This window comes from Ananas comosus, unplaced genomic scaffold (genome assembly GCF_001540865.1).
Source record: "Ananas comosus cultivar F153 unplaced genomic scaffold, ASM154086v1, whole genome shotgun sequence".
Taxonomy (NCBI): Eukaryota; Viridiplantae; Streptophyta; class Magnoliopsida; order Poales; family Bromeliaceae; genus Ananas; species Ananas comosus.
In genome coordinates this window covers 25205-38177 of record NW_017890717.1, presented here as the reverse complement: position 1 = coordinate 38177, position 12973 = coordinate 25205, and the positions used below count along the sequence as shown (strand labels likewise).

General features: G+C 34.8%; 2 protein-coding genes across 4 annotated transcripts; one reads left to right on the top strand and one right to left on the bottom strand.

The window, feature by feature from the left end:
- Positions 1 to 3085: 3085 nt before the first annotated feature.
- LOC109704142 (E3 ubiquitin-protein ligase RHF2A-like) lies at positions 3086 to 8317 on the top strand. Of its 3 annotated transcripts, none has more exons than XM_020224874.1 (9): positions 3086 to 3213; positions 3603 to 3716; positions 3854 to 3900; positions 4680 to 4742; positions 4811 to 4919; positions 5382 to 5692; positions 6171 to 6278; positions 6663 to 6981; positions 7680 to 8317. In XM_020224874.1, the coding sequence occupies exons 2-8, from the start codon at positions 3603 to 3605 to the stop codon at positions 6964 to 6966; spliced, it is 1056 nt and encodes a 351-aa protein (XP_020080463.1). In that variant the 5' UTR covers positions 3086 to 3213; the 3' UTR covers positions 6967 to 6981; positions 7680 to 8317. The 3 variants fall into 3 exon arrangements, with proteins under 3 accessions (XP_020080463.1, XP_020080464.1, XP_020080462.1); XM_020224875.1 differs by lacking the exon at positions 3086 to 3213 and adding an exon at positions 3237 to 3401 and having other exon boundaries at positions 5382 to 5602; XM_020224873.1 differs by lacking the exon at positions 3086 to 3213 and adding an exon at positions 3241 to 3401.
- A 628-nt stretch (positions 8318 to 8945) lies between these two features.
- LOC109704139 (co-chaperone protein HscB homolog) lies at positions 8946 to 12629 on the bottom strand. The gene is made up of 6 exons (XM_020224869.1): positions 12194 to 12629; positions 11361 to 11457; positions 11168 to 11257; positions 10443 to 10508; positions 9575 to 9643; positions 8946 to 9487 (listed from the first exon to the last, which is right to left on the bottom strand). Exons 1-6 carry the CDS (start codon positions 12556 to 12558, stop codon positions 9350 to 9352), a joined length of 825 nt encoding a protein of 274 aa, XP_020080458.1. The 5' UTR covers positions 12559 to 12629; the 3' UTR covers positions 8946 to 9349.
- Positions 12630 to 12973: the final 344 nt, after the last annotated feature.

The window sequence follows — 12973 nt, the reverse complement described above, 5'->3', positions numbered from 1 at the left end:
AATTAAGTAAGGGATTTTTCATGAAAAATTTGTTTCTCAAATTTTTTTCCATACTTTTCTTGTTTATTTAGAATATAGAAGTTTGATTTTTTTACTGTTTAAAATATCTTGATATTTATAATTTATTAGGATAGTATCTGAGATGATTTATCTCATTCAAAAAAAAAAATTGAATATGTTATTTACTTTAAACATTTGATTGCACTTTTAATTTTTAATTATAATAAAAAAATTTATTTTGAACATAATATCACTGAAATTCAGCTTATTCTAATATTTAAATAATTTAAAAAATATACTAAATAAAATATTCATACATTCAAATAAGATTTTGAAAGCAAAAATTAAATTTTTATAATTTTTAATTATTATATAAATAAATCCTGGTATAAACAATGCCTTAGAGCCAGGTCTTTCTTGTGGATGATGGTTGAGTGCAGTATCAAATATAATCTCTATTTCAGTTTTTTTTTTTTTTTTTTTTTGCATGATGATTGAATATTGGGCCAAATATTGCCCTCTAAATAAATTTTTTTTGCATGATAATTTATCATAATTTTATAATTTATTTGATTTGAATCAATTAACGGTATTTTGACTTTGAAATTTAAGCTAATTGTTTAATTTAATGAATATATAGCTACAACAACTGTGTGAAATCTATAAACTACACTTACAAAAATAAATGGTATATTCAAATTTTAAAATTAAAATATCGTTGACTGATTCAAATCAAATAAATTAAAATACTAAATAATAAAATTAAAATTTTGAAAAATTTAATAACACACTCAAAATGACTTATAGCATAAAGCAATGGAAAAATAGCTTATATAAGGGATAAGAAAAATCATTATCATTCTCATAAAGGAAGGGATAATCTTTTGGTAAAAGACATTAAAAAAAAAAAAAGAAGGAAAAAAAAAGAGCCGATCAAGTCTAACGGAGCTGATCGTCGATTCGAAAGTCCCAACATCGAAAACAACTTGGAAGCACGGAGGCCTTCGTGCTTCCATAAGCATACTAGCCGCACTCTCTCTCTCTCTCTATATATATATATTGGTATCAAAATTTAAAATTTAAAATTTAAAATTTAATTTATAATATTTATTTTCAAATTTTAAACTTCAAAATTTAAAATTTTAAATCTCTAAACTCTATAAAATTAATTAATTAATTTTATTAATAAATTCATTGTGTATAATATAATTAATTAATATTGTTAATAATACACGTAATAAATCGCATAATAAAATCTAATTTGATCGATGTATTAAAAAATACATAATTTAAATTTGAGTAAGATTTTAGAAATATAGTGCATGTGTGTATATATATAATTAATTTTATTAAACAAATTCTTCCATTATTTTATTTCCCTTCTATTTATTTTTTTTAAATTATTTTGATATATTTATCTCAAATCTTTTTTCTCATAAATCTTTATAAAATAAGTTATCGTTTTAATAAATTTTATTTAAATAAAATTAACTATTAAATTATTTTTATATAATTTTTATTTAATTAATAATTAGACTTATAAAATTATTTAAAAATATAAAAAATTAAAATTTATTAAAAAAATTTTTAAATCTGCAGTATCGCGCGGGTATTTCACTAGTAAAATTTAAGCTGATTGTTTATTTTAATAAATACATGTATGTCATACAATCCTCATTTTAAGATTTGTAAATTTTTCTAATTTTTTAATATATAATTTTTAGAAAAACTAGCAAGATAAGAAAGGAAAATTAATTTTTAGATAAAAAGGGTGTAAGATTTACGGGCCTTCAAAATGCACATATAGTATTGCTCTATAAAATTTAAATATTAGAGCACTTTTTTGCATTAGGTCTCCTTAATTTTTTTTTTATAAATAATCTCATCAAATTTATAATTATAAATTCGGTCCTATCCCCGCCACGCAAGCGCCACATCAACACCTTAAGTTAAATACGGTGAATGGTTCACCGTGTTCCATACTTATATTTTTTTTTTCTGCTAATATTTTTTTGCAATACATATATTTTTTCAAGACCCAGTGAATCATTCATTGTGTTTTGTACTTATATTTTCTCTATTCTCTCTTTTCAATACTTATATTTTTTCGCAATACATATATTTATATTTTTTTTCAAACACGGTGAACCATTCATTGTGTTTAGACACGATAAATGGATTACTGTGTTCAACTTATTTTAACACCTCTCCTTGTTTATATGGCACTTACGTAGCATCTGCGTGATAGGAATAAGACCAAAATTATAATTATAAATTTGATGGAGTCTTTTATAAAAATAATTTTTTTGAGGGACCAAATGCAAGGAAAGCTCTAAATATTATGATCACAATATTAAAATGTAAAATACTAGTCTAGTAACGTACGAGTAGCAATGCTGGTAATGTAATAAAGCAGGGTCTATGCGTACACTTTTACCCATAATTTTTAAAAATTCTCTGCTCCGAGTGTATAACTATATCTTCTACACCGCACTTATTTTTAAGATTTTCTCGAGGCGGTTTCAAAATCTATACACAGCTTGCTCAATAAATATATATTTGAACACCAAAAAAAAAAACCTTACATATAAAATAATATAAATTTCAGAAACTAATTTCTCATAAATTAAATAAAAGAATTTTATCTACTGTAGATAATTGAGGCTGCTCAATGCGTTAATATTAAAATTTTATACCTTCTATTTTTTTTTAAAAAAAAAATTGTGGGATTTGATTTTGGATTTTAAGACATTTATTTAAATGGTCAAAAGTTTATGCGGTGTATACCGCGTACGGATACACTGGGTGCAGGCAATATATTTCATATATTTTAATAAATGAGTCACGACACGGGATAAATAAAGAAATAAATTAGCTATGGTCTTTCGCATTGGATTAGATGACGTAATCATCGACCAAAATCATCGACCAAATAACGCCACGTGTAACCCATCCAACCGCTATGATATGTACGTACACGCCGAATATATTAAATTAATACGTAGAGAGAGAAAACGAAGAGAGAGAGAGAGAGAGAAAGAGGAGCGAGATAAACGCATCGCAACACCACTCTCTCTCTCTCTCTCTCTCTCTCTCTCTTCGCTTTCCCTTCGCCCTACTTGTCGCATCTCGCCTCAACGATTTCGACCTCTAAATCGACTCGGAGACCCCCAATTCCCACAAACCCTAGCCCAACGCATCGTCTACGCGGTGGTACGCGCTCCGATTCCTCCCTCTTTCACCCGCTCTTTTTCCGATTCTTTACTTTGATTGATTTGCCTTTGTTGATCACGATCGCTTCCTTTCTTATCTGCATCGCGATTCGCTTGTTTGCTCCTTGAAATTTGGGAATTTCCGTGTCTTTTCATGTGAGGATTGGTCGGCACGTTTGGAATATTCGGGTTCGTGTTTAATTATTAGAAAAGATGAAATCTTTATGCAATTCCGCTAAAAAGAAGTATCCTTTTTGATGGAAATTGATCGGAGGATGTCGATTTATTGATGAATGTTGTTAGGTTTTTGCGGAGACGTCGAATTTAGATTGTTTTCTTTAATTGTTTAGTCGAATTAAGAATTTGTTGAGATCAATTTTTTGGGTGTAGATGGACGGCCACGCGACATCGGCTGCGGCGTTCGTTGAAGGGGGGATTCAGGATGCTTGTGATGATTCATGCAGCATATGCCTCGAAGCATTCTGCGACAGCGATCCCTCTACGGTATGGAAATATATATGTTCTCTTTTGATTCATAGTAGTGTGATTTATATTGATATTTTTAGAGTTTCGATTTGTTTGTAGTGGTTGGTTAAATTGTTCTTAGAATGTGTTGTCGACTCGTTGTGATGATTGTTCAGGTGACTGGTTGCAGGCATGAGTTTCATCTGCAATGCATTCTTGAATGGTAATTCTCTACCTTATGTTCTGTATTTTGATTTATTATTTCAATTACTTTAATTTAGATTTTAGATGCTGTGTCTCTTCTCATAGGTTTAATGCTCCTTGTTTTTCCCATTGTTCTTTATTTGCTGTATCTTTCGTGATCTGGTTACCGAAATAGTTGTCACATCTACAGTGGTTAGTTTTGAGGACTTTGGCTACTAGATTTTGTGCTTTTTTCTACTTGTAAATCATGATGTTATCTTGGTTTCCTTACATATGAATGTCCTCAGTCTCTGTTTTTTAGGTTTTATTTTGAGTATTTTGTCATTTTACAAGCAGTTAAAATAGGATGATTCATAAGAGAGAATCCAAACTTGCTGAGTACCTTCTGAGGTTTCTTGAATCTTGTAGTAGTCTTCTACAACTACCAATTGGTATATGCTCCAAATCGTTCCAATTAATGCTATAGTTTGTTTTCCGAGGAGTTGGGAATGTCTTTTATTCTTTGTTCTTTGTTCTTGGTAGAATTCATTGAGAAAACACTTGAACTTTGATACGAGAGTTATTTTGGTTGAATACTTGCTTCATTTATTCATATTTGTTGGATGATCAGCTAAACGGTTTTGCAGTGAATAGGTGACACTTCAAATCGTAGCGTTTATCCTTTATTTTGATATATTACACGCCTACATTTTTTTTTCATTAGCTTTTCGATACTACTAAGATGTTTTCCATTAGGTAACTTGGATGCTTTTTCATCATTTAGATTTCAAGCATTCTAATTAATTTTTTTGTCTCAAGGTGCCAGAGGAGCTCCCAATGCCCCATGTGTTGGCAGCCCATCAGCTTGAAGGATCCTACCAGGTTTACTAGCATAAATCTCTCTCTCTCTCTCTCTCTCTGAGAACTTACTTCGCTTCATTGTTGTTTAGCCAAGAACTACTGGAGGCCGTAGAAAAAGAGAGGAACTCCCGGGTTAACCGACCACGCAGTGCTACCAGTCTTCCGCAACCAATGCTTGGCGATTTTGAAGTGCAGCATGTATAGTTCTAACCATGCAGCCATATTTGTTCATATATTAATGGCTTCTCCTTGTCAAATAGTTTTTATTCCTCTTTAGCCTACCTTCCGGAGCAGCTTCTCCACTTCCAAAAGGCAGCCTGATGTTTGCACTGCCCCCCCCCAACCCAAAAAAAAAAAAACAAAGAGAAAAATGGCAGTTGTTGCTGTGGTAGGAAGTTGAAAGGAGATTAAAGACAAAAAGTTTAACAATCAGGGAGCTTCTGCTTCTTCAGTGGAAAACTATTGGGATGCTTATTTGTCGCTATTAGGAGAATTTCTGTGCTAAAATCTCCCCAACTGCTTCTCCTTGCAGCAGAATGGGAGGCTCCCAACTGGCACTTCTGTTCTGGTCCCAGATACTTATTTTGAAATTTTGTCCGTCTGTCAAACATGTATTTGATTGGACTCTTCACAGTTTAACAGTTCCTTTATTTCTTCCAGCTTCCTGTAGGAGCTGAAGATGCAGATCTGGAAGAGCGCATTATACAGCACTTGGCGGCTGCTGCCGCGATGGGTAGAACCTATCGTATTCATAGAAGAGAAGGAAATCGTGGTAGACCGGCAGATCATGGCCGTACTCAACATATGGTGTACTCAAGGCGTCAGAGTGCTCCTCCTGCCGTATCTTCGTCTCCGTTATCTGCTAATAGAGGGGAAGATGAGTCAGTCCCAGCTATAAATTCTCTTAATCCTTCAGCTCCTATCGCTTCTGGCACAAACTTTGCTAATAGTCCTGGTCTATCTAATAACCGGTAATTGTCATGGTCTGATTATAGTTTTTCCCTCTCAACATACACAGGCCATCTTGGAATGGAAACCCCAAACCCCTTAAATTTTTTAAATTAAACCTCCTTAAGTATTGTTTGTTTTAATTTGAGCAATTTCTGTCCGTTAGATTGGAGATTTCATTAAATTTTAACAGAAATTATGACGAATAAAATTGCTCTACTCGCTTTTCGTTTTACTGGAATGTCTTCTTTTAAACTGTTAATGGTTGGAACTGAATAGAGCCGTTGTTTATAATTAAGCGCTTGTTTTGATCGATGGAAGCAAGTCAAATGAAACAAACAAAAGTTGGGTGGTTGTAAATCAACCAAAATAAAAAAGGAAAGAAAGAAGAGGAAAGGAGGATGGGAGGGTTCAGATTGGCCTAGAATTAAGTGCATCTCTACGCCACTTTACCCTGTACGTCTTTATGTTCTATCATATTAATGCCCTTCTTGAAATCAGGAACTCATCTGGTCAACCTACGCCTGGAAGCCAAGATAGAGCTGGACCATCTGATTTCCAGTCCTTCTCAGACTCTTTCAAGTCTCGCCTTAATGCAGTCTCAATGAGGTACCTTTAAGTTTTATGGTTTTAAATGTCTGAACTTTTGCCAAAACAAGGGTTCCTTTCCTTATATGCCCCTGCTAGTCCATCTAATTACGTATTCATCTTTGTGAAATGTGAATTTTAATATGCCTCTACAATTCTAATTACATATTCATCTTTGTGAAATGTGAATTTTCATTTGCCTCTCGAAATTGTAGCTTCTTGCAAATATTCCCTGCTTAAATAGGGGAATTCATCCAATCCATGGGGTGAAGCTTTTACATACAAGAGTATATATATAGAGAATTTAGTTTTTAAAAGGCATGAAAGAAAATTCAGATAAATTGAAGGTGCATTAGAGTCAAAACACGTATTTAACTGTGAGTTTCTTCTGTAATGGCAAAATAGATATAAAGAATCGATAACAAAAAGTACGAGAGGGTGGAAAGAGAAGCTGTTCTCCCGAAACAGTGCTATATCGGATCTGGGTTCTGAAGTCAAGAGAGAGATTAATGCGGGAATCGCTACCGTGTCGCGTATGATGGAGCGTCTCGAAACTAGGGATGGTACTGGGCCTTCAATGAATTCTGGTCTGTCAAACATTCAAGATCCTTTGGCTACAGAGACAACTAGAGAGAGGATCACACTGTCGTCAGGTCCCACAACTGCTCTTCTAAGTGACTCTACTTCATCGGCTTCTGGTCCAAAATAAACTATTCTTCATAAGGTAACGGGCTCCGCAAGTGCTTGGTACTGATTCTTAAGGTTCATCCACTTTCAAATATCAGAACTACGATATATGTTGCAGGTAAACGGCATCTTGATCGTCAAATATGAAATTTGAACTAAAAAATTATTAGTTTCACAATTAAGCCCTTAGACCAAATTCAGCGGTTTGGCCCGCTTAGAATTTGATTCTAGCTGATTTGATACCAGAGTTACAGTTTTCCCATATTATCATAGAACACTAACTGGATATATCACTTGTTTGCTCTCATTTACTATTCTGTTCCCTCTCCTTTCCGCGAACTGCTCATTCTGCGACAGACATTTGTATTTGTTATCTTGTTTTAGTTTTCTTTCCAATTTTCAACGAGGGAGATTTCATGCTGGAGAAACATAGACGGAATTGGTAAATTGTTTGCATTAAGTGAAAATAGTGTTTTTTGTATTGCATTTCCTTCAAAATTTCACATTTTCCTTGCTCAAGATGTGGACATTTCTTCAGTACATATTATGCCTGTCGATAGAACTTCTGGATCTGCGTCTGACTGAATGCTCTTCTGGCTTTGCGTTTTTCTGCTCCTTCCGTCCTTGTAATTGTATCAACGGGCTAAATGATGTGGAGAATATTTGTTTACTTTTGTGAATTGGTTTCATCAGAATGAGGGAAAAGAAAAGACTGATTTCCTTGCACTTTTTCAGGTCGGGTCTAAAGAGGTCTGCTTTCAATTCAGGATTATGAGAGGTTGATCCGCAAATTCTTCGTCGGCCTACCTACGGAAAAGAAGTGAATAGAACTTCTCTTCTATATCTTTACTTGCTTCTTTCAAGCTTTGTAAAAATCTATCTGCAGAACTCGGCGTATAAGATACAGGGATAACTTCAAATAACCCCCCTGTAGTATGGTGCTTTAGCAGTTTACTATGGTTCGAAGTATAAAACTTTGTTGTCTCGCGGTTTTTATTTTTGTTTTCAATAAAGACCTGCTGCTAATCAGATTGCAAAGTCTTATATATTGCAAATGACATTGTGGTTGTAATCTACTCTCTAACTACTATGTGCTATCCTATTTAACCGCGTATTGTTGTTGCTACGGAAAGTAAAAACCAAAAATCACAAGATAGCAAAGTGCGCCGCACTTTGATTCACGGAATAGTAAAGTGCAGCTACGCCATAGCATAGGGGGGATTTTTGAAGTTTTTTCTAAATTATATCTATAAATTTCTCTTTTGAGAACATAGGTTAAGTAGTTAAACAATATGACATATTTATCTACTGCATCGCGTGAAACTTGGTGGGCTTTTGTTGTTTCTTATGTGCTAATTATTGTTTTCGAATTATTGTTTTGTTTATGTTGTGGTGCACTCGTTCCTAGTATTGGAAGATTGCCTTAATGAGTACTAGTTTTGCAAGATTTTATTCTTCTTAGAGTTTGAACTTCAAATTTCATACTTAGATCTCTTTTATAATAAGTTTATCATTTTATCGTTTCATAAATGAGTTTGAGCTCTCTTTTTTCTCCATTTTGTGGTTTTGTGTCGGGATAGCGGACGCAAAGCTATTGAACTTGGGTATGGTCTTTTGTCGAAATGGAATGGTTGAAGGAATAAAATTCGTTTGATTTAGGAAATACCTATTTGAATACATTCCGTACCTTGCTAAAAAACCGATCCTTGTTTCCCAACCACACATTGTCTAACCAAAAAAGGGGGGGTCCATGCATACAGAATTTCTAATTTTGTGGTTTTGTGTTGGGACTGTCGAAATTATAACGTTCTTTTTAAGAGATATATTGTATTTTAACAAGTGGTAATTGACCGTTGAAGTTTTTCCAAATTTCAACGCTAAAATAGAAATTAAACTTAATTTTAAACCATACCTAACTTCATCTATCATTCGTTACCACACAGCACGAATAACTGAACAAAATTGAAATTCAATGTAAGTGCATATGTATAACTATAGACATTGAAAACACCACAAAGAGTTCAGTAAAGTTTAATTATGCCTAGAACTACAACATTGACATTGCTCATGCTTGAGAACCTAGTTAGCTGGGATCAACAAAATCTTGTATACTTATTACAAACGCTCTAATATATCAAAGAAACGAATATAAGATCACAACTTGCTCTTTAACATGTGCTTTGTTATGTAAGCGCATCGCGTATACATTACAAAGATGGAATTCATTCATAAGATATGCTCCAACTTATGAATGAAATTACAAAGAATATTCTTTAGCTCTCATTGCCGGGATAACCAGAAAAGCCGGCAGCTGTAACGCCAACAACTCAACAACAGGGGAGCGATTTCGAGCTCTGTGAACTCAGTTGCGCAGTCGGGTTTCAGTGCTTTAGTGAGTAACGCAATTAAAGTTTCTTGACGATCTCTTCCATCGCACGCTCGTAATATCGCATTCGCTGCGTGGAGGCTACTGCAGTGTCTAAGTCCTGCTTTTCGAATGCTTGCTTGAACGAATTTGACCAGGTTTCAAGCTTTCCTTGGACCTAAATTAGTTAAAATGAGGGGGAATGAGGAGAAAAATCAAGAATAATCATATACTTTTTAAGTGATTAAGTAGTTTCTTGCAGAACCTGAGATTTTATCCGCTCTAGGGCTTGAGAGTCATCGGCCTCATCAACGGCTTCGCGAATCTCCATCATCTGCAAAGAACATTTGAATTAAATTAGTGAGAATAATAAGTGCTAATCTATCGTCTTTTAAGGGCAACTTTTCTCCTCGAGAAATACCAAAGGCAATTTTTCTACTCGAGAAATACTAAGGTGTTGTGCAAACAAAAGGCCTACAGCTTCTAACTTTGGCGGGAAACAGAAAGGAGCTTGCATGCCCCAAACAGAAGATCTAATTTTAAACTTTTGCTTTTAGGGACATGTTCGAAGCTGTTGCGGGGATTTTACTAAAATATATTAGGTGCTAAGAAGATTGAGAATTGATTAAGGCCTTATTTGGAAGCCGGAATAAGTTACCTAGTAATATCCAATTCAGTATTTGGATTTTATATTGTAATTGAAAGGTAGGAGAGATCAAGTGTCTGAAATGGAATAGTATATTTCGCCTTCAAGTTATTTTTTAGAATAAGTTAAATAACCTTGTAGATTAAATATGCTATCCTACGAAATTATTAATGCCCAGACCTTTTAAGGACCAAAAATCAAACTCCTACCTTCCAATCACACAAAAAAGTTTTTATACCGATAAAGTTATCATCGAATAACTTATTTGGGCATCCAATAAGGTCAGTATTGTTCAAACAACACTTCTCTAAAGGAGTCTGGCAAGTCAAATGGCTAAGAGTAAGTTGTCTTCTGCACAAGAAAGGCTTAAAATTCATTTTCCTACGTATTTATAGCAAATTAAAAACAAAACTATATCGACGATCCAAAGTAAACATTTGCTGCCAAGAAATAGGTGGACAGGAAAACGCATCTACAATAAATTTACCTCAACAAGAAGTTCAGGATCTGAGATTGTTTTCTCTTCATCAACTTGTACACCCTCAAGTCGTAACTGTAGAGAACAAATGCATGCAATAGCTTTAGAAGTGGGGGGGAAAACCCTTCTATTATCTGACCATCATATATATATTGATCAAACTATAGTCTTTTCTCATAAATTCAACTATGAAAAGATATTTTCCAGAATCAGTACAAGACCTTGCAACTTCCAAAGGCACCAGACGAAGGACAAACAGGTAGTTTAGCCGATCTGTTAAGATGACCATCAACTAATTTGATTAAGGAGTGTCGGATCATGGCATAATATTTGATTGAATTAGGCTTACCCATTGAAAGAAACATCTTAATTTCTCACTCGCATTCATTGAGGTCCAACGTATAACCCAGTAGCTAATGGTAAACTTTCTGAAGTTTTAACATACTTTTTTGACATTCATGAGTCGGAGGTTATTATGAAAATTATAAGGCCACCACACATAAGCAATCCATCTTTCTTTTTCTATTTTACAATTTGGTCAACTAAGTTTATGTTTGCAGCTTTGATCAATAACATCTTTCGGCGGCTGAGATCTCGATATCTATTTGACACACAGATAGACCAGGGAATCTCATAAAATTTGTCCCAAAGTAGCGGACGGAAAAAAAAAGGGGGCACTAAAATTGCCAAATCCTAAAGGCAAGATTCCCAAAAAGAGGCAGTGGCAAACTCACCAAGTATAATGCCCTTGACAAAGGATTGATGAGAGTTCGATATGCATCAATTACTCGGGCCGACTGCTCAGCAGCAAAAGCCTTTTCATCCTATGTGCAAGATAAGCGGACAACATAAAAGGTTAGCTCAAAACTGATGTTAATTTAGCAGAAAAATGGTCAATTTGTTTCTGAAGTTGATTAATGCCACAACCTCAGATTTAGTATGAACTAAATCAGGATGTAGCTTCTTCTGCCAATCCTTGTATTTGCCTTCTAAGTTATCGCCCTTTACTTCATATGCCCTTTTCCTGTGAAACACAATGGAATACAACCATAACATTACAATGTGCAAAGTATCAAGAAATTTCAGATGAGCAATCACTAATTTACAACATACACAAATAGATATGAAAGCAATCACTAACTGGTGCAATGGTCGTCGTCTGATACGCCATGAAACACACAAAAACAAGAAATCAGCAATTCAAAGAATCAAAGGTTCCTTAATTTATGCTCCATAACATACACTTGTCTTAATGCTTTTTCGCAGATGCAATTGGGATAGCAATCTAATAGAAATTATAAGAACAACCCACAACCAATTTAAATAAATTAGCTACATATGCATCTTATTGTCGTAAACTCTTTTTGCAGTTTCTATCATATTACAGAATTTCTTAGACCGCTACTAAAAAATGAAGTGAGAAAATGTATTATTATACCGTAAATTATGGACATGAAATGAACTCACCTTCAAAACCCAAAAAAAAGACCACAAACTGTAGCATCATGATCAAAACTTTATATAAAATCCATTTTCCCGCGACAAGATTAGACAAAACATATTTGCCTTTTATATTTCCATCAAGATTAATACAAAATTAATAGCAAAATAGTCTTAATATCCATCAAAATTGAAAATTTTCTTTCCCTTCCAGTAATTGTAATTAGAGAAACAGATTATTCGTACTACAAATTGCAATAAAAATTGACTAATCAAATCAATCAAGAACCCTAAAACCTGTTCTCCAACAAGAAACTCACAGTCCGAATATCTGGAAATAATCCACGGACGCGTCCACGGGTTGCACGCTTCCGCAGGTTCCGCACGCAAGGAAGGGGGCGGGAGAGCCCGATGCGGTCCCACAATTCCAACACTTCGACAACCTCCTTCCTCCTCCTGCTCCAACGGAATCCGCCGCGGAAGAGGAGAAGGAGAACCTCCCCGAAACCCTAGACTCGTGGAGGAAGGGAGAGGAATGGGGCGGGGAAACCCAAGATGGTGGGATTGGGCGAAGGAGGTGGCGGTGGTGGCGGCGCGCGGCGGCGGCGGCGGAGGAGGAGGAGGAGGAGGAGGAGAGGGGGAGGGAGAGGAGGAGGAGGAGCTTGCGACGATGATCCCACGACATGGTTGCTGGGGTTCTCTCTCTCTCTCTCTCTGAGGCAATCTCTCGAACACGTTGCGTGCGCCCTCGTTGGGTTCTCATTGTGCGGACATTCGCACAGAGGAGAAAAGCAGAATATGGGCCGGGCCCCATTCGGCCCATTTATAATAGATAAGGCCTACATTTTACCTGGGCCCAAGTCTAACTCTATGGGCTTTAATTCATCTAACTATCCGATAAATCAGTTAGTAGATATCCTTAATTTTTTTTTGTGAGAGAGAAAAAAAAGCATATTATCCGCTTTTTTTCGTTTCTTAGAAATAAATTTAGTTAGAAATACGAAGTTAGGAACTTAAGTACTAAACATCAAACCCTTAGCCAACTGTACTACATACAGTCAACTAGGTATCGTTAATCATAATATTTAGATTTTGGATTT